Source organism: Rhyacophila brunnea, unplaced genomic scaffold (assembly GCF_057557595.1).
Source record: "Rhyacophila brunnea isolate RB1 unplaced genomic scaffold, BYU_Rbru_1.0 scaffold_10, whole genome shotgun sequence".
Classification (NCBI taxonomy): Eukaryota; Metazoa; Arthropoda; class Insecta; order Trichoptera; family Rhyacophilidae; genus Rhyacophila; species Rhyacophila brunnea.
The window spans coordinates 41,304,823-41,327,561 of NW_028232752.1; the positions used below are offsets into that span (position 1 = coordinate 41,304,823).

Sequence of the window (22,739 nt, forward strand, 5' to 3'; positions counted from 1 at the left end):
TACGATGGTAAGTTCTTTAATCTGAGGTGGTAAGTGTACGTATATTACAATAATGGTAACCAAAGCATCATCATTGTAACATATAGGTCATGGTCTCCACAATGAGGGGCTGAGAGGGCTCTAGCCTGGGAGCCCGTGCTCAGGAGGAGCCCGGCGAGGCGAATCGACCAGATAAGTGAGATAAACACACATCACAAATTTGCTTTAATAGTATAAAAGAATTTTCTTACAATACTATTATTTATAGTTATATGGTTATACGAAACAATTCTTAATTGTTTATCAATACTCGACATCTCCATAATTCGTATGGATGTTTTAAAATATACAATAAAACACTAAATATACAGATTATTGTTACCCCGTACATACTGCCTTTATTCTTAGCGATAAGAAGGGGGCCCCACCAAAGATCCTAGCCTGGGGGCCAGCTTCACGATGTGGGGCCTATGGCATAGGTATATACATACACTACAATATTAGTCCTTATAATGTAGAATATAGGTAGGTACCTACTGATTAATGACAATTTTATATTATTCTATAGGAATCGTGTTTAGCAATTTGAGTTGCACCTTCCGTCATGTTTTATCTTATATAATTAATGATACTTCTTCTTCTACCCTGTCATGTCCTAATATTGGGGCATAGGGCAAGCATTGGCGCCACTTCCCTCGGTCCATCGCCATGCGCCTCCCGCCATGTCAGACCTGCAGCAAATAGGTCGCTTTTGTAGCACCTCTGCAGGGTGAGGGAGAGGCGGCCACGGCAATGGAACCCTTGAGGCTGTGCCACAAGGGTACGAAGTGCCGCACTCTTTGGCGGCATCCGGAATACGTGTCCCAGCCACGTAAATCGTCTCTTCGTGATAACTTCAATCACCGAAGGCTGCTGTGCTCACGAACTCGGGTATTTGTAACGCGGTCGTACCAATGTACCCCTAAGATTCGGCGGAGACATCGATTCTCAAAGCTCAAAAGCCGATAATTAATGATACACCATTGGTAATTTAAAATGCTATAATTACGTAGTTTGGTGATGATGGCTTGAAGCTTTTCTTAGAAGTAGGTATGGCCTAATGGCCCTTATGGTGGAGAAGGTTCAAAAGAAATCTTTGAGGATCCTTTGTTTGAAGCTGTGTGGATGCCATCCATGGCTTTATCCGATTGATTTATCTTAAGAACGCTTACACACTGTGTTCAACCAAATCGCTTCGGATATTGGTATATTCCTCCTGCGTGAGAACGAGTTTATGTGAACGATTTATAAATTCTTTGTTTTATAGCTTCTTAAATAATTAAAGGGCGTAGTTAGCTCTATCGGTGTACAGATATGTACTGTTTAAATTTTGTATTTACTCGTCTCTGTATAGGTACTTACTATTTTTTATAATAGTTGCTGCATCTATTTCTTTATTTTTAAACACTATTTTAATACTATTTCTTTGATTTTTTTAAAAATATTCTGTGCTCGTCTTGAATCTATAATCTGTAAAATTTGTTATATGTAAATTAATTTTTAATTTGAATCTTTATGGTAGGTATGTGGATATGTTGTTTTTTAAGTTTAATTAATTAACAAACTGAACTATCCCAAATGAGACAGTAATATAAGTTATAAACAGTGACGAGTGGTGGTAGAAGTAACATGCCTGCTGATTATGGGTGGTAGATAAAGTAAGAGTAAAGAATAATACAATTCTTGACGGTATACTTTGTTGAGACGAGGTTCTTTCGCCTGCGGCGCTGACAATCCTTGCCCACTTGCTCAATATACATCCACGTAAGAAGTTCAAAGTTTATTGTTGCATTTATACATCCAACGTACGTACGTATGTAAAGAAAAAAATTAAGCATAACGTTTTTTCGGAAAATTATAGAGCGTTCCTGTTCGTGAAATTTTCCATTTTGAGCACTGCTCACAATGCGCGTTTGTGCGCCATTCTACATTCATCCCAGGTGATGATTTTACTTGCTACCAAAACTTTGGCCGTTGCTGAATGTTTCGCAATATTGCATATCGGGTTTTCCGTCGTTTGAAGGTTTAACGGCAATTTCAACGCTGAATGAGCCGTTCGGCATCCTTTTAGCAATGTGGCCGCTATCCCGGAAGAAGCAACTGCTACAGCAATTTCGGACCTCGCACAAACAGTGGCCAAAATCAATGACATGAGGAATGTCTTCCCAGTTCCACTGGGCGTATCGAGGAAAAATAAGCCACCATTTACATAATCAATTGCCTTCATTAACGTATCGTGCACTACCTTCTGTTGGGGGTTCAACATTGGTACATTCGTTCGAACTAATTAGTTCAATGCATCTCGATCATTTTCACGTTCACGTTCCAATTCTAGATTGAAAGCGTAATTCACTCCACGATGTAGCATTGGCATTCCTAATTTGACTAACAAACTGCCGCACATGAGGTAACACATGTCTTCGATCAAAAGGAAAACCTGGTTATGTATCTCCTTATTCACCTCGAGATCAGGATTCCCTGAAATGACACGAATTCGATGTAAAATGTCTTCTGACATGTCATCCTTGTAGTTGTTCTTCAGTTCAGGTGGATTCGATGGGAAGCATGTCGAAATAATGATAGCAAATAATGTGCGTATCTGACTTGGAGATGCAGAAACAAATGCTTTAGCGATTGTCATGTCCCAATGAGTATCATTTTCAAGCAAATTGAGCTTTTGACATGCAGCACGAAATGTTGGGCATACTATATACACCATTGACAGTTCGAAGTGATTCAAATGATGTCGGCCCACGCACATTTACCAGCAACAACCGCAAGTAGAATCATTCGTCATTCTTCGGATGACCTGTGTAAATGCGACCAAGAGCATCAGTAGAATGCACATCCGGATGATCAGGAACCGCATCGCTTTGCTTCCGACGTTGAAATTTCTTCGATGAAGCGTTCCAAGTGTAATAACGTGGCATCTCAGAGTAGAACAACGTTCGTGCAAACGGATCGATTTGGCAAATCGAAAAAAAACTGGTCAATGTTGGCGCTGGAGATATTTCAGCACGTTGAGCAACATTCGATGCGTTGAAATAAACTTGTTGACCATTCTCCAGATGCACCGCCAAATGTACAGCAGTGGGATGACGTTCATGAATGGAGAATGAGAGATTTCGCCAAATCGCTTCATTGCAGCTCACATATCGACCAGCTTGATAGTGCGTGATTTCATCGTTGGTATTGAGAGTTTGAACGCCAAAAACTACAATATCGCTGCCTTTGGTGACATATTTGCAGATGTATTTGATGGACTTCACTGAATTGCAAACTCCACGTTGCAATGCGCCTTGAATGTTTTGGAAAAAAAAGTGGCGAATACGGAACAATCCAAGTGTTGTCGACCACGATATCGTTTCACTTCATTTTCGTTGTGATAGTTCTACCGTTATCATTGGGTGATCGACGCCGATACAGTGATAACCATCATTGGCAGTGATAGTCTCCGCCGTTAAACTTCATAGATAACGCTTGGAACACTTGCCGTCCACCATGCACGGTATTGGGTGGGGGTTGATGGCGCCACACTGTCCATGAATCATGTAAGTAATTACATCATCATGCAGGTCTGGAACGGTTTCGGGATCAGGAATCTCGGCACATATGATGTCATCTTTTTGGTCTGGTCGAATTCTTTCGACTAACCAAATACGAATGTGTGCATGCGGCAAGCTTCGTTTTTGTCATTCAATCGAATACATCCAGCATCGAGTTTCACAAAGACGCGATGCTTATCAATGTAGTTCATCAACGACAGGATTTTTGTTTGAAGACACGTGCGGTGATGTCGTGCCGATCACTGTCCGGGGAGTAGCAGTTGAACAATTTCTATTCATTTCGGATTTCATGTAAAGGTGATGAATAGATCTGGACGACCGTAATGACGAACATATTTCATTGCATCTAGCGCATATTCATGCATATGACGTGGGCTGCCAATGTACATCGCCGATAGAATAATCAATCGACCAATATTAGCTGCATCTCCTACGGTGCTGATTGCATCGCGTAAATGAATATACTCCTCCGATTGCAGTTTGGCTTGGTTCAACCGAATGAAAGTGAGGCGCTCCGTCTCGATTTTAAGCAATCAACAAAATCGCAGCAAATAGTTGTCAGCATTTTGACGAATCATCAAATGATAAACACTGGAAAATTAATCACATAATTCAAAATTACATAATGAAGCAGTTATCGATGCACACACAATCACAAATTTGATAACCTCACAAAGTGACCATCTTCGAAGGCAACTTACCGTTTTAAAATCACTATCGAAATAGCTATTTGCGCACCTAGCTGGTAATCGGCTCGATTATTCACGTAGATCGATTGTCGAATGAAGTTCGAAGGATGGATTTTGAAATTGGTAGGTAAATAATGAGCAATACCAGCAATGAGATCATGTAATTTTATCCTTGGCTTTATTTTTGGACGCTGTCGAAGAAGTAAAAAAGATTCAGGCAGGACAACTTCCTCCAAAATTCACCGGAGTATACAACAAAGTCTTTCGGGATTATCTGAGGCTGAACTTAATCAACTGTCAAAGGATAGATAATGCAACATCACAACGCAACGCCTTTCATTTGTTTCTTGTTTATTCTTTCTGTCATGTATCGTTGTATATGGATTAAAATTGTTTGTGATTTTCTTTTATTTTCGAATGCGCGAGGTCATTTTTCAAAATGTCAAAATGTATGAGAAAATGAATTGTCTTCATAATGTATTTTTTCCGTGATTTATCCGATATTTTAATAGTTATTCTGCTATTCCGAGCGGAGACAAATCTAACAAATCAAAGATCATAAAAATCGGTCCAGCCGTTCTCGAGTTATAAATGGTGTAACTAACCCGACTTTGTTTTATATATATAGATTAACTACTATTACACCCAGCATACATAATACATTATATCCTTTGTGCTGCTCTATCTACTATAGATTTTTTTTTGAAGTAATAGGTAATAGTCAAATCGATACTGACGTCTTCAAATAATAGTGTTTATGTTTTACTAACTTTCCGAATTTTACGTTATACTATTTTACATTATTTCAAAACAAATACAATAGGTACACATGTACCTTACTACAATATACCCCTGTTTATTTTGTTAATGAGTCCAATCTCTTTGGTTAATTCAAATTTCAGTGACTTTTTTACTTACAGAAAGTCTTATAAATCGTGTTATTTCGTAATAATTATAAGTAAATTCTACTCTGCACCAGTGAAAAGACAAACATTTTTATGCATATACATTTAAATTATCTGCATACTTTCTGACAATAAACCGCAGAGTGTAACCAAAAAGGAAATTCCCATAGCTCATCTGGGCACTCAGATCTTTGTTACTTTGTGTCAACCAGTGGCGGACAGAGTAATCATTTTTTACGCAATCCATAATCGTCATGTGAAATACAATTTTAGTTTTTTATAAGCATTATCTAATAGCATGGTATAAAATGGGTTTCAATGAATAAATATTTAAAACCTTTTTTAGTTTTGAAATATATTGTCCCGACTGTGTCAGATTTCATTTTGACAAACAGTACTGCATATTTTTTCTGTGAATCCAGATAATTTATTCTACGTTCAGTTGTTAACAGCAACTTGTTTGTTACACTAAGTCAGGAATTTGGAAATCATTTGCCTTCTGTTAGAAGCTATGTCATTTGCAACCATTTATATTGTAATTTTTTATTATAATTACGTGACGGAATCACAATCAAGGAAGCGTTTGAAAAATCCAGCTGCGTGGAAATGTAGCCTGTTACGCCATGAAAGGTATTTAAAAATTGAGGCTCTATGTTACGACCGTACTCCCTGATAAACGTCAGATTTCTATATTCAATACTTGAAAGCATCTAAGCGTCACTTTTTGAGCATAGACAATCATCGGAAAAATTGCTATTATATGGCTTAGGCGCTATTATAAGCGTAGACAATAAGAACAAATATAAAAATCTTTTACAACGAATAAAATTCAAACATTTTCAATTACCTAATAAAATTCGCCGTTTTCAAAAATCAGTATAGTATATTAGAGTTCGCCAATGCATTTCATAAAATTTTAATAATTATAAAGTAATCTTTGACACAAAGACACTCGTCTAAAAACGCTCTGAAAAGGTAGGTAAAGCCTCAATTACATTGAGCTTCTTTACGAGCTGTTTATTGGCGAATTTACAGGCAGATTATAAATAATTCGCCAACAAACAACTCGTAAAGAAGCTCAATGTAATTGAGGCTTAAGTATGCGAAAATAAGGAACATTTTTCAAAATAACGTTATAGATAACAATATTTTTTGTATAAAAATTTTCCGTGTTACATAACTAAACGATATTGTTATTATTTCAGATAATTTCGACTCAAATTTAATCGATAAAATAAGAAATACGAGTGAAAATGGCTTGAATTGTTCTTATTTACACTTTGATTAGTGATTGTTTTTATAAGATAATAATATTTATCCATAGTCAGTATTCCGTATTTAATTTATATTCATTTAATTAAATGTATCTTATATAAAACAGGCTCCAGTTTATGATATTTATTATTTCGCTTCCACAAACAAATGGCCCGGTCAAAAAGCCTCGATAAAACGGCTCACACTGATTGAAATTAAACGTCACTGGTTTTCATTAAAATGCCACTTTTCCTACTTAAAACTTACCTTTCGGCATAATATACATATCATAAATATGCATGAAGCGTGTTATCTTTCATATTAAATATTATACCAAACTAACCTCGTATTTTTTTAAATCTTAATTTTCTCGGTAATGCGTTAATACGGAACAACTGATTATGGATATTAATATTACAATCATGTTATTATTATGTCATATATTATGTCATATATTTGGCTATTTTTTGAGACTCTTTTGACCGGACCTTCCATATCGATGCGGGTGCTTTTTTCGGGTTATTTTGACGTGGTAAATGCGAATGGATGGCAGTGTCAGAGCAAATAATTGTATCAATGATAATATAAAATTATTGATATATTATTTGAATGCTCGATACCGAAACGTCAAACAATCGCAGCGCTCCATATTGAACTTTGTAAGATAATAACTTAATTCCCTTCCGAAATCTGAACGTCGCGTTCTCTTTCCCGTAAGCCAATACGAGCTTGATTGGCGAATAATTCGCTTTGGTGTGTGCACGAATGTTTTAGGTTACTTTATAATTATTTAAATTTTATGAAATGCATTGGCGAACTCTATTATGCTATACTGATTTTTGAAAACGGCGAATTTTGTTAATTTAAAATGTTTGAATTTTATACTTACATTGTAAATTATTTTTATATTTTTACTTATTGTCTACGCTTATAATAGCGTTTTCGCCATATAATAGCGATTTTTTCGATGATTGTCTATGCTCAAAAAATCACGCTTAGATGCTTTCAAGTATTGACTATAAAAATCTGACGTTTATCCAGGGTGTACGGTCGTAACATAGAGCCTTTTTTTGTTGTCATTTATATTTAATATTCTGTGTGATATAATAAAATATCATAAGGTTCTCAAGTACACATTTTTATCATTATTTGGTTTGTGTCAAAAATATAATTAAAGGAAAACTATTTTCTGCCGGGGAAATGCTTTTTGTTTGATAATTTGTACTATACAAATGATAGATTTTGTAGGTTATGTTACGTTAGGTTAGTTTTTTCATCTCCCCTGATAAAAATGACATTCCTTGTCATAATCTCCACGGGACAAGTTTTTTTCGTCATAAAGAATGATAATGAATTTTAATTCAAATATGTTTATTAGTTTGTAGATTAGCTAAGTCAGCGATGCTCAACCTGCGGCCCTTTAAGCTTTTATGTGCGCCCGAAGCACATTTATTATCAGGAATCTCGTATATCTTAAGATTCTTTTCGACTTTTTCGACACCCGAAGAGGATTGTCATTATGGTCCACATCAGATCTGGTATAAGAGTGTTGCTATTGCACACGATTAATTTAAAAAACACGCATTATTTAATTTTTTTAAATTTAATTATTCCGATTTCGCAGAATCAATTAGACTGGTAAGGTGTTTAAAAATAATACAATACTTTCATTTATCGACAATTATTGGTAGCAATCCTCGCCCGGATTTTGAAAAACATCGTAACAGCCAAAGGGTTGTTTAAGGCCTAAATAGGTTGGTAGGTAATGGTGGGTTTCCTACAGACATGGAATTTGGGGACACAGGTAATGCAGGGATTAGTTAGGTAAAGGCCAGTACTTAATTTTATTCTGCTGGGTTTTTTTTTATTTATGCTATTGATATTATTAAAAAATATGTTATTGTTATTTCAAATTATCCCATAATTACATTTTAAGGGTTTAAAAATATCTTTCTGATTCAAAATATGGTCATTAATATTAAAATTATTAAGAATTATTAGGGCACTTATATAATTATAAAAGATTAGTGACCTATTAAACAAATAATTTGCATGATATGTAGGTAATAACTAATTGTCTCCAGGAAAAGTAACATGTTTTGCTTAATGATTTTTTTTTGTTTATTATATAATAAAAATAAGTACCTACATGACTTTAGCATATTAAAATTAAAGTTTCACAAAGGCAATTTTACATAGTAAAAAGTAGGTGCTATTCAACTAAATACTAGCAAATCTATTTCAATAGCAAGCTATTGAGTAACAGATAATAAATTAACATTCTATTTTATTTCAATCGCTTGAATTGCTATAAATTATTGACCATAATCACTTGCTAATTTTAATATTTACGCCATAAGACGTAACAAATTATTATTTATATATTATATAATTCACAATTGGGAATATAATATATTCACACAATAAAATATACTTTTCAACATGCGCCGATAACATTGAAAACGATGAAAATAATATCAGACATGGATGGTTTTTACAAATGTGCGACTACAGCTGGTGTCAATTGATAGATTTTAACTGTGGAAAGAAATAGTTCTCACTTGTCAACAGATGTCATTGTAATTAATTAGGTAACTCAAAAATGATTAGGCAGGTGTGTCGATGGAAAATATATTTTGCTTTTCTTAGTGTACGTCCTGAGTGGCAGCGTTGAGCGTTTTGCGCAACTCAAACGTATAACCGTGTGTGCAAAATGTTCGTAGACAATGTCTTTTTTTGGTTATACATTTATACGGTTATACGTTTGAGTTGCGCATAACGCTCAACGCTGCGCCGAACACTGGCACTGAGGCTCACACTTAGTGGTTAAATTAATTATAAGAATATTTTAACATGAGCAATAATAGTAAGTATATTAACATGTACACACCAAATTACCTATTCAGACACATTGTTGGAATAGATCATATTGTTTATTATTTCATAATATGTATGAATAATGTAAATTGAGAAAATAACATACTTATAGCAGAGCGCACGGCCAGTTGTGGGTCCAGTCGTGCGTCAGCAAATCTTCCGGTGTTGGACGACGTAATAATTTCTTGGTGTCACACAGATGGCAAGTGTGCCTCTGCGCGGAATGAATTTCCTTGTGCTGCTTTAAGCCAGATTTTGTTTTAAAACAGCTCTTGCAAAAATCGCACTCATGCGGCCGAACGTTTTGATGCTGTCGCTACTTGTGCAGCTTCAGCTCGAATGGGTGTGTGAAATTCATTCCGCAGACCCCGCATGTCCGAGGCAGAGGCAAACCACTCCTGGTAAACAAAAGAAAATACCATTAAAATTAAGAGTTGAAATTGTCCTAAGAAGTAGGTGCTAGAATCTACTAAGCTATAATTTCTAATCCTTGTGTAAGGTTAAGGTCTCTCATAACATAAAACAAAAAATCTAACAGGCGTGTTTTTATAAAATACACGCAAAAGTTGATAACTATGTTAATATCTTCATAAAATATCGAGCGCTCCGGTTCGTAAACTTTTCTATTTCGAGCGCTGAATTTATCGAATGTCAAATCACGGTATACGTAAATAATGCGCACAAACCAAACGCACGGCACGTAGCTTCATTTAGCAATGCAACGGGTGGCGTCTAGATGTATCTATAGTCTATGAACGGACGCTTTTTATTTTTTTTTTAAATTCATTTGAAAAATTTATCTCGGCCAAAAAATGGAATTAACTTGTGAAAATTTTCGTGTGATTATTTTTCACAACTGTCGACATGGATTATTGCGAGAACAGTGCATCGCTGAACTTAATGCTTTATATGGCGATGAAGCACCATCAAAATCTACGATATATCGCTGGTTTAATGAATTTTATCGTGATCGTCGTTTGCTCACAGACGAGCCGCGTGAAGGTCGTCAAAAATCGTTTGTTTCTACAGAAAATATCGATGCTGTGCGTGAACTGACAATGCAAGATCATCATGTGATATACCGTGAGATTGAGGCATCCCTGGGCATTAGTAACACCAGCGTGTATACGATCGTGCATGAACATTTAGACGTGAAGAAGCTATATTTTGTTGGATCCCGCATAATTTCACAATCGCACAAAAAAGGCGCGTGTCGATTGGTGCAAGGAAATGCTCAAAAAATACGATTGAGGTGCTTCAAAAAACATTTATAAGATTGTTACATGTGACGAATCTTGGATCTATACGTATGAGCTCGAAAGTAAACAGCAGTCGACCGTATGGGTCTTCCAAAATGAGCTTAAACCAACAAAAGTTGCTCGCGCTCGAAGCACTTCAAAGCAAATGGTCGCCTGTTTTATCGGAAAAAAAGGCCATATCGCAACTGTGCCTTTAGAGAATTGTAGAACAGTCAATTTTGAATGGTACAAAACCATTTGTTTGCCAGAAGTTTTTGTTGAAATAAGGAAAAGCAACCGTCGGCGTCAAATCATCCTTCATCAAGACAATGCAAGCTCTCACAGATCGGCTCAAACAAGCGCCAATTTGAGCACTCAAAACATTAAATTGATGGGTCATCCGCCGTACAGCCCCGAATGATTTCTTTTTATTCCCGACAGTCAAAGATAAATTGCGTGGTCAACGATTTTCTACACTAGAAGAGGCGGTTGGTGCATTAAAAAACAATGGTTTGGAGTTACCTTCTACAAAGTGGGAAAAATGCTTTCCAGATTGTTTCAAACACATGGAAAAGTATCGTGAAGAATATTTTTAAAAAACCTCGTAAGTATAAGTAATTTTAATGTCTGAATGTTTTGATTCGTGCTGATTGCTTGTTGAGACGTCTCCGGCTGGGGCTTCTCCTGTGCCGTGTAGGTATAGGGTAAGGGGATGTATTATCGTGATATAGGTAATATCGTGATACATTTTCAATTCGATATTTCGATATTACCTAGCCTGGTGACGAATATGAAACAACGCATACGATGAGTCAAAGGAGTGAAAAGGACAATGGTATTTTCACATTGATCGCTAAGACGCTGTCGAGCGTGTACAATAACTTTTAATTCGCGAACCTGTCCAGACGTGTTCAACTGATTTTTGCAACATATACGCTCAGTTTTTCGTAAAATTATCTAACTGGTAACCGGTAAGTTATTTTTTTTCTGCACAACATCGATAGTTAATAGATCAACCTTACTATATTTGTTGGTATTTGTTAAAAATTTAATAAAATATTGAACAAAATTCCTTAAATTAGCCGATGAATTTGTTAGGTTGTTTTCAAAAAATTACATGTTATTTAGACGACCTATTTTTGAATGAACTGTTTTAATGTTTTAACACATTTTTACTGCTATATTAATATATGTACGTACAGCTTATACGGTCGGCATTATTACTTGATAGTTATTTATCCGGTTTTCGTTGGTTTTTTTTTTATCACGATATTGCCTATATTAGTATAATTTCTTTGATTCAGATATGGCTGCGACAGCGAAAGAATCCAAAAAAGGAGATAATACGCATCTTCAGATATAGATCGTGCTTTACGATTAGTGCAAGAAGGTGGAATGAAAATTTATGCAGCTTCAAAATCATCATTCACGCTATCCCTGTAGTTCTGCTTCTTGATTCCTACTCATCTCACATAACTCCAGACGTGATTAATCTGGCGAAGGATAATTCAGTTTATTTGTTCACTTTTTCGGCACACAACACTCACATCCTACAGCCATTGCACGTTGGTGTCTATAAGTCCCTTAAGCACCATTGCAATGATAGCGTGAAGGATCATATGAAAAATCATCCGATAGAAAAATCAGACAGAACCAATTTTCACTCCATGTTAAATCCGGCTTATTTCAAATCATTCACATCCAGTAATATACAAAATGCTTTCAAAAAATGTGGGATTTTCCCTTTTTGTAAGGATGCTGTAAACTCAGACGCTATGGCACCTTCTCGTTTAACAGAAAAAAAATTACAAGTGCTGATGGCTGATCAAAACATTGAAGATGTGTTGCCTATTCCGAAGCCTATTGAAAAAACGAAAACCACAACAAAAAGAAAGTCCGACTCGTCAGCAAAACGTTTGAATGATATAGAGATCATCAGTCATGCATCTACTTCAACAGAGGCTATTAACGCAATCGCTGCTGAGTAGATAAGGACTTTTTAATTAGCACATTTAAAATGCACGTTAATTACATCGATCGGCCGCCTGGCCATTACGCGCATGTGCGTCTTCAGCGTCCAAAATATTAAAAAAGAAAAGAACAGCCAAAACAAAGAAAAATCAAACAGAAACGCCAGAAAACTAAAAAATACTGATGAAGATTGGATCTGTGGTGCATGTGGATTAACATATTCTCATGATGCAAAAGAGAAGAATGGGAAAAAATTGGTACAGTGTTCTTATTGCATTCGTCCATATCATAACGATTGCTTGAACATTGCACCAGACGATGATGAACTTTACATCATGTGTGACGAGTGTTCAAATATAATTTATTAATTTAATCATTCAATTAATTTAATTATTCAATTAATTAATCAATCCGTAGATAAAAATACCAATGTCAGTATCTCTTTCATCTATAAATAAATATTTTCGCTGATTTCCTTTTTATTCTAGTTGTCACGATATTACCTTACCAGTATCACGGTATTAACTGTGCTTGTCACGATATTACCAAAATTTTTCGTTTCAAATAAAATTGTAAAAAAAAAAATAGTTATTATGTTTATAAAGTCCATTTAATGTTCATCATTAAGGTGAAGCATGGCCATTTACATTACATATTTCACATTTTTAATATTATGCAAGTTTACAGTTATATATAGTACTTTGTAAAATCTATCACGATAATACATCCCCTTACCCTACTGAAACTGGAGAAATGGAGAATCTTTATACAAATGTCTTTTTTGCCACGGTTAGATAAACGGTTCACTAATATCGTGATCATGGTAAATCCGTGCTATACAAGCTATTGAAACAAAAAATGCTTAAAAAATAGGTTGTTAATACCTCAATTATAAAAATGTTAGTAGGTACTCACCTTTCAAATAACAATTCCTATTTAGTATACAAGACGATAGGCGCCGAAGTAAATTGCGTTTGCATTTTTTTTCCCGTGATGCAATTTATTGTTTGTGTTACATCCGTGTTGCAAAAATAAATTAAAAATTCCATTTTCAAAGCGTCAGTTTGTTCACCCTTTAAAAAAATAAATGCCTAGGCTAGTCATCAGTGTTGCCATATTTTGAAAGTGGAATTATAGTACAGTGGTAGGTACCTAAATAAAAATGGGTGTCGGAGTTTCTCAAATTCTCCGTTATTTTTTTCTGAGAAACAAAAAACCTATACATTTTCAACAGATGACAGCGCGTACTATATTTTTCCCCGAAATACTATAATTTTGGAGGCTCTGTACTTCCACTTTGAAAAGATGGCAGCACTGCTGTCTGCTGCTATCCATAGACTAATACCTATCTGTCAAGTTGTGTGCTTTAAATTCATGCTCAATTTTTATTTTACGTCTTGTAATTATTTGCTGAAATATATTCGATACATTTGATATATTGTATAAACATGGGGGGTAAAAATAAACAAGCTCAACGAACCAAAAATAATGTTCGGGTGAGTGTAAATTATTTTTGAATTTCATGTGTATGTGCAATACTCATTTGATTGACTTCTATACTCATTCGTGGCCAATTATAACTATACTGCTGCATAAATCTCAATCGAAGCTTAAAATAATTGTTTTCTACTTCTAGCATCGTATATCTATGTAATACATCTGAGTAGTGGTTGTTACTGGGTACTATCCATAATTGCCATCAACAACGGCAGTGCAACACTGAAGAGCTTGCCTACATGGCGTGTGTCTCGCCGCGCTTTACGCGCGACTACCAACTGCATGCTGCGCCCAGATACCGCATTTCTTGCGGTCCATTTTGCGAAAAAAAAACGATGTCCATACGCGGAACACTGGGGGCAACAATTGCCATCACAGTACCTTGACTTGCGCATGAGCGCTCGTGTTTTGTGCATGAGAGATGATACGCCGCGAGTACATAATATGGACAGCTCAATAAGGTCACCCGTACCTTGAAAGCGGGAGTCAAATCATGCCATCTGGCAAGGCTCTAAATGTTACCGGACTTCTCCAATGTTTATTTACATTCATGTCCTGTACGAAATTGATGTAAAGGTTCATAACAGTGTTTTATGAGGGTTTGTTGTCAGCCCTTCCAACTTCTATTCCAGGACAGTGGGAAGGAGCGGTCTGATGTCTTTCAGTTATATTTTTTTATTCTTCTAAAACTTAATATGGGATGTTGCAAATGCTAGTCAGCCCATAATTTCACTGTTATTAGCTGACAGGGTAACAGAGTATAGGTATGAATGTTGAATGTAATAGAACAATGTAAAAGTGTATTTTAAATATTTTGGGCAATGAGGAAATAAATTTGTTTGCAGTATCTTTATCTGTACTGGCAGTTACTCCAATGGATTTAATACTAAGTATGTAAAGAATATCTCTGTTTAAATTTGTTGAATCGTCCTTTGCTTGGTTGAAATTATATGTTAGAATCTTCTTTTATTAGTCTTCCAATTTTCATGCAAACTACAAGTTTTGGCTTGAATAATTTTGATGTTAATCAATCCTTATCACCAGGGACGGCTCTTGTATAGGAGCAAAGGTGCACTGATCTCCCAAATTATTACGTAAATATGTAATAATAAGTACGTATTCAAATACCTACATATTGTATGAATTAATTATTGTAAAATATCTTTAATTTGTCGCCCGTCTGCACGCATAAAATGCGCGTAATTTCTGGCGGCCTGCATGTATGCATAGGTACGTCTCTCGTAGTATTAATTGTGCAGGAGAGAAATCGAACCGCCTAGTGATGATTTTTTTTTTCACGCTGCCGATAATGTGGGCTCAGTTGTGATCTTTTTTTATTTCCGAACATGCAATATTTACCTCACTTGGAACGATGTCCCTCCCAATCTGAGCTTACGAGCGCAGACGACATTTCACGACAATACTGTGTTTGACTGGCGTGAATAATAACAACTCACAAACGCGTTTGAAGCCGGTACAATATTCCCGCGTAATATTTCAAATTATTATATTATTATTTCGTATGTTATGAGGTAAATGCTCCGTTGTTTGCCATATAATATTGAATCAATCAAAATATCGATTAGAGTGATATTGTGATCATTAAGTTAGGTGTAGCAATCTCAACATACAAATACCAATTTTATAATTATTTTACCTTTAAAAATTAAATAATTTTATTATGCCTAGAGCAAAGTAAACTTGTAAGTAAGTAATTGATAAACTATTAATAACCTTTGCATAATATATACATACTACAACTTTTTACGTACCTACTTATACTACTCTAAGAGAAGTAGTTATTTAACGAAAGCGTTACATTGTAACAATTTCTACAATATTAGGTATTTCAATAGTGTATGTGGAGTATGAGCGTTCTTTTTCAACGTAAAAGAGGATAAAATATTTTTTAAGAAGATGAACAAAGCAATTTTCCAATGTCAATTATTGAAGAAAAGAAATATAAATTATTCTATCAAATACAATATTCGTGTTACCGAAGTATTTTTGATTTTGAATACGTCTTTCAAATCAGTCCCATTTGGAGTGCAATTCTGGAGTTGAGGTGTACAAAAGTATTAGCAATTTTTTAACAGATAGTAACTATATCCTGTTGAAAAATCACCGGTCCATAGTATTTATCAAAATGATACAGCGCTTAGGTATATGCGGGGAATGTGGGATGCAAATAACCGAAAGGGGAGTATAATGGTACGTTTACATCTGACACTTATACCGTTATACTTATTTTATGTGTCTGACATAAAATTTCACTTACTGTTTACACCTGCATGGATCTGACATAAAATTCTGGTATACTTCTCGTTGAAATAAAGTCTCGACACTTTATTCAATGGCAACATTGGAATAAATATATGCGGTGTTTACATACGATATTGTAATTTATTCGGACACTTATTTTGTATACTTCTCAAAAACGTTATGTCAGTTGTCAATATGGGAATGTTAAAAAAGAAAGCAGCGAGTGTTATTATTTTAAGTCTTTTGGCAACAAAAAGGAAGAAAAAATGGTCTAGATGGGTGCGGGAATGGATTCAGCGACGAGTAGAACTAGGTGCCTTCCGTTAAATGTCAGAGTTTAAATCGAAGATCTAACTCAATTTGTGAACTTTAGTTTGCAAGATTGGACCTTTTGCCAAAAAATAAGACACACAATTTAGAAATGCCATAAGTGTAGAAGAACGATTAACAGTAACATTGCGATATCTAGCACTTGATCGTCATTGCATATTCAATATAATATTATCGTATTACGAGTGCAGGTGTGGGCCAAAATGAATTAGGTAATACCATTTGAAGCGCATTTTTTCTTCACAGAGTGCATCAGAATTAATCGTATGTGCCGAGAACAAGCGATATTTTATTTTCGAACAAAATCCATAGAACACGGCACATCCGATTTATTTCTCACTGTCTATGATTTTTGACAGATCGCTACAGTACATTTATTAACGTAAACGTTGGGCATACATTCATGGTGTACCTATGATAATTGATTGTCCGTTGTTTTAGAAATATACCTATGCAATTCACTAGGTACCTGTCAAACTACGAATAATGTGTCAGGTATTTGATATAAAAGTAGACGGTGGTCCAACTTCGGTGATATATCGCGGCAAGTTCGGAATTGTCGAATACGCGGTGTTTACATTTACGTATATAAGTAGATTGAATAAGTGACAGGTGAGTGTCGACACACGCAAAATAAGTGGCTGGTACAAATATAATTACTGTTTACACTTGGTGAATATGGTGTCATACATAAATATGACAATATAAGTGTCAGATGTAAACGTACCATAAGATATGCCCGAATTGCGTCAGTATGTGAACTTCAACCGACCATAACCCGCGTACTACTTATCGGAACTACACACATGAGGAGTTTACGGCTTTGTCCCAATGAAATAATATGTCTAAAATACTTGCATCAGTTATAATTTATGGAAGTTAGGAGTGTCAAACGTGGAAACTACGTTGGCACATATGAAATGTATTACAATAATAACATATGAAATGTATTGCATCATACCTATTATATCCAGAAGCTTGGACTTTATAACTTTGACAATAAATAAATGCTGTCAGTGAATGTGAGTGTCGTTTCGTTTCTCAACCCCCCCCCCCCCAAGATATATTATATATTTAAGCATAAGTCTACCTCCACTCTGAAGGCTATTGCCGATTTTTTTCAATACCACAAAAAGGAAAATGCATGTCTTTAACTGCACTCCCTAATTTTATTATCACCGGCCGCCACTGCTTATCACCATGCCATGTCTTATGGAAACAATCTTTGAAGATATATTTCCATTGTAGATCGGCTTAAGAAGCATAAGATTCGCCGATTTCAGAACACTTATTTATTTCCATCTTTGTCTCGATCGTATGAAGGAGTCGTTTCTTTTCGGAGTTTCTTTTTGTCAGTATCAACATTGCACTTTCTCACACATGTTTATAAATTTATAAGGGCAAAATATTTCAGGGAGCGATTGCATGGAAGCGTACAGTTGTTGCATTATTGTCAAAAATCTAAATTTCTATCCAATTGTAATCCATTCAAGATGAAATTGTACTCTTGTAAAAATGTAATAAACATAACCTGAATTAACACAGAATTATTTCTGCAGTGGCGTATTTGGAATCTATACATGCCTTATTAACGATTTGATATGGTATATATAGTTACATTTGGGTTTTGACAGTCTGCTGGGCCATCGGCCAATTTGCACCTGTCTATGAATGACAATGATCGAAATGGTTTACAGCCATCGAGCAGCAGCCGCAGCGCTGAGATGTTGGGGCCGCTGGTGCCGGCCTTTGTAGGTTTTGCAGCAGGAAAGGACGGCGGGCTGGTCCCAGTCTTGCCCGGACTCTCCATCAAGGAGGAGTTCGACCCTAACATCGACACCGCCTTCCAATTAATATTCAAGAAAATGGCTAAAAAGGATACAACTACCAAACTCAAGGTATGATATCTCTATTATAATGCTATTATCGAATAACAATTTGAAAAGAACATGTACAGCGATGGAGATAAAAATATACATTATTTCAGTGAGCTGCTAAAAACAACTACTGGGGGTCGGGGGAAAGTTGCAGATTAATTTTGTCAATTGTCAATATACCTGAAATCCATTCATTATTTCAAATTCATAGATAGACAAATATATTTACTACTCTAAGCAAAAACGGATGTTTTACAGTTTGTGCATTTATTTCTATTTTGGTTTACTGGGAGTTTTTTCTTATATTAATAATATGTGGAAAACGGTCAGCAGGAAACAAATAACATCTTTCCGCGCAATTTGACAGTGTTGTACTGCGTGTACACTAGAGGTGAGTTGGAAATACTGTCACCAGTTTGTGTACTCAAGTCTCGGATGAAACTACCCATACTCAGTATGTGTGGCCCAATAAACTTATTCCAAAAAACTTGTGATGATATCATCGCGAGTTGGTGTTCTGCGCGCTCGCCAGTTGGTAGACTTTCAACACTATTGACATTAAATGCGCACGAACGAGATAGCACTTGAATATAGGTATATTTTAATTTATTAATCTATTGCATTCGAATGTATAAACAATAGGTCATAAGTTTTGTGTTGCAGCACAGTGGTGGGATGACGCACAGGCTTAGGCTTGTTATAATTATGACCGCTCAAAACATGTTTAAAATAAAAAAAATGTTTTCCATTTTTGTTAACAAAAATATATATTTTTTTTTTTAAGCATGATCCTGGACATTCCTTAAACGTTGTAGATAATCTATTTATATAATTTTGAAGCCTTATTATCCTTTATATTTATTTTAAACATTTGATGACTGCATAAAGTATTTTTATTACATAAAATAGTATTCTTTTAAACCTCTCGCTCTAATGTTTTAGAATATAGTTATATTTCAGTACATAAATGTGCAGTGGTGTTAAGATTTTTTACGTTTATTAATTTTTAAACGCATTTATAAAACCATCAGTATAATTTATGTCGACATTATTATATTTACGATAAAAAATTATATTGATAATCTCTGTGATCCCAAATTTGACAAGAATTAGGCATTTTATTATTCAAAAAATGGGCAAGATTAACACATTTGAAGATAATTCTAAAGATACTAATTATAAGCTATGTCTTTGACCATTCAAGTGTGATAAACATCCTATGAATAATGATTGCTTTATAATAATTATTGACCTAAGAATAAGGTAGTGTTTTTTTGAAATATGCCACTTCTTTTGGCATTCCCCAGTGGTTAAGCTACAACATACGGCCGTAGCCATAAATTGACAAACTATAATTGAAGTAGGGAGTAAAATGATGTTAACGTGCGTGTTTGAACATGTACCTAACAGAAAATTTTTATTTTTTTTTATACGGTCAATATTAGACAAACACCAGACATAGATAATAATTTAATAGAAAATCCAAAGAGAAAAAATAAAAACAGAACGCGCGAGTGATGCAGAACATAATAAAAAACGTTCATTGAGTCATGCGGTTGCCGATGTAGTGCGGTACGGGTGAGATGACCTCATTGTTCTGGCGATTTCGGCAGATTTCAGACAATGTTCGTTTAAAGGTTCAATATGTGCTACGGGATGGGCATCAGTCTGATAACATTTTAAATACCAAGAAAAATGACGTTACACATATTTTTTGCGTAGCGGCAGCTTACTGTGATAGCACCTAACAGCACATAACGTGATGATAATGTATTTGACGCATTATATGCTGATTGCTGATATTGTTTCTTGCAATTGGAGGGGGTAGCTAGTTCATAATTTTGACATTAAGTCAACTTATATGATGGCGCTACTATAGTTATTTATATTTCTATTCAATAGCTATTTCAGTTGAAACACCATTATCAAGACTGATAAAAAAATCTACAATAGTCTTGTGAAATCCAGATCATGAAAAATTACCAAATACGCAATCACAAATTTCAGATAATTAATATCTAGCCGATATGTTTAATTTTAGGCACTGCAAGAGTTTACAGCGCTGGTGTCATCATCGGAAGAAACGATGGTCTGCTCCATATTGTCTGTTTGGCCTAGGTATTACAGTCAGCTTAGCTTGGATGTTGAACATCGCATAAGAGAATCAACACAGGTATTATATAACTTTTTCTTCACCGTTACTGCAGCCCAGAGTGGACATTGGCCACCTAATGCAGATGCCCACTCTGCCTGGTCCTCCACTCTCCCTTTCCAGTCAATCACTCGTAGTGCATATAATCTGCAGGTCGGCAAGCTACCGAAGTTAAATTTGAGACGCTTTGTCAGTGTTTCTTCATCCCTATGTGTCATCTGGCTGGACTATCACTGGCATTGGGCTTTGATAAATCTGACTACAGTCAAACTCATCAAAGAGCTTGTAGAGTTCATGAGTATAGTGTCATCGCCAGGTCCCATCTTTGCAATGGGCCCAAAGATTTTTCCCAAAATTCTACACTTGAAACACCGCTTTTGAGAATTGCCTACGAATACACAAAATTTAGGATTTTTATTGTTTTTATTGTTTGAACGAAGGACAAAGCAAAGTGTAACATTCAATATTTTTGTATATAATATTATGTTATTCTGAAAGTAAATGTAATATTGTCTGCTTATTTTTTAATTAGAAATTTTTTTATTAACAAAAAAAATGTACGCACCATGCACATGAGATATAAACAAATGAACAGAATAAAATACTGATAGCTTTAAATATGAAGCTGCTATGTTTGAATCTTGTTTCACGTGTGATGATGTGAAAACTGCTCCTATTTACCACGTTTTTATTAGCTCGTATTCTTGTTTGTCCGGTACAAATTTTTTCTTGTGTGTCCAGTACACTATTATTGGTTGCTAAGGGTCCTAGCAACTAAATTATTAATATATACGTGCGTTACTATGGAAATCAATATGACATGTCAAAATGACATTTCAGTACTTATTCTATATTTATTCAGTATTTCTATCAAGTACAAAAAAAGTATTAATACATATGTAGAATTGTCAAGTTGATATGATTCAACAGAAAATTTAAAAACGTGGTATATAAAAAGTTCTTTTTATCTTGTAATTATTTATTTATTTATGTCACTTGTACCCGTTTAATTCTCAGCACATCAATAATTACGGATTACTATTTCATATTCTCCTATTCTCATAGATTGCAAATAGGGCAGTGGTGGGTAAATGTGGTCGCAGTATTGCTCCGTTCTTAAAACAGCTGATTCCAATATGGATGACTTCACAGTACGACACGTATGTCCCTGCCGCACTTCAAGCCCAAGCCGCTCTGCAAGTATGTATTATTTTTTTATCTTGGAATTATATAGTGAACAATGTATGGATCTAAATGTTTATGTCACGGGTTCGAATCGCGCGGTTGGATCAAATTTACATGTTTTTTTAAAATGTGTTTGATTCCACAGCAGTGGGTTCATAGAATGACTCATAACCGTTCTTCATAAAAAAATCTATTTAATAAGTTCAATATGAGGCAGTCAAGATCCACACCCGATTTATAGTCAGAAAACAAATGGTACAGGTAGTAAGTGCATTTTTGTTTCTGTATGTTATATTCCTTTTGCCGTCTGTATTTATGCTGGGTTTTTAATTTATAATACCAAGCACATGATACCTTAAAGTTTATCATGAAAATTAGACCAAGGGATCACAGCTGTTTTTTTATCAGGGCATTTATGATCCATATTGGAATGACGAGCACAACTATTTTACAATGACACTGATACTGATACTGACACTGACACCTGTACTCAGACATCGATAATAAAAATTAATATATCAGCAAACGTCCACTCACACATATATTATGTACTTGCTTTTTATTAATGGATTATTTAATTATCTTAAAATTTGCACCCGTATTGGCCTAGTTAGTGCCCATCTCTGAAGTCATAGATCAAGTCACGATTGACAAAAAATACATGTTGTTTTTTTCGAATATTGAAGGCCTGCGAGTCCCGTTATAGATGGACCAAAATAGATTTTAGACTGGTCAAATTTGTAACTAAAAATCTCTCTATGTATTATTAAAAAACTTCAAACGAAGCCGTCAACTGTTGTATGATGCTAAAATATGATGATCAATATTATTTATTTTTAGTTTCACTCAAAAGTTTTTGGAAATATCCATAGAGCTTATTTCTCGACAATACTGAAATGCCTTCCCGCAATGGCCACT

The 22,739-nt window shown here is 35.1% G+C and overlaps 1 protein-coding gene across 1 annotated transcript in view; it reads left to right on the forward strand.

The window, feature by feature from the left end:
• Positions 1-13,831: 13,831 nt before the first annotated feature.
• Positions 13,832-22,739, forward strand: part of Ltn1 (E3 ubiquitin-protein ligase listerin) — a 41,453-nt gene continuing 32,545 nt past the window's right edge. Inside the window, exons 1-4 of the mRNA XM_085954256.1 lie at positions 13,832-14,014; positions 18,305-18,505; positions 20,526-20,657; positions 21,702-21,836. Of these exons, the coding sequence (XP_085810382.1) occupies positions 13,967-14,014; positions 18,305-18,505; positions 20,526-20,657; positions 21,702-21,836 (516 nt within the window). The 5' untranslated portion in view covers positions 13,832-13,966. The remainder of the gene's footprint in view (positions 14,015-18,304; positions 18,506-20,525; positions 20,658-21,701; positions 21,837-22,739) is intronic.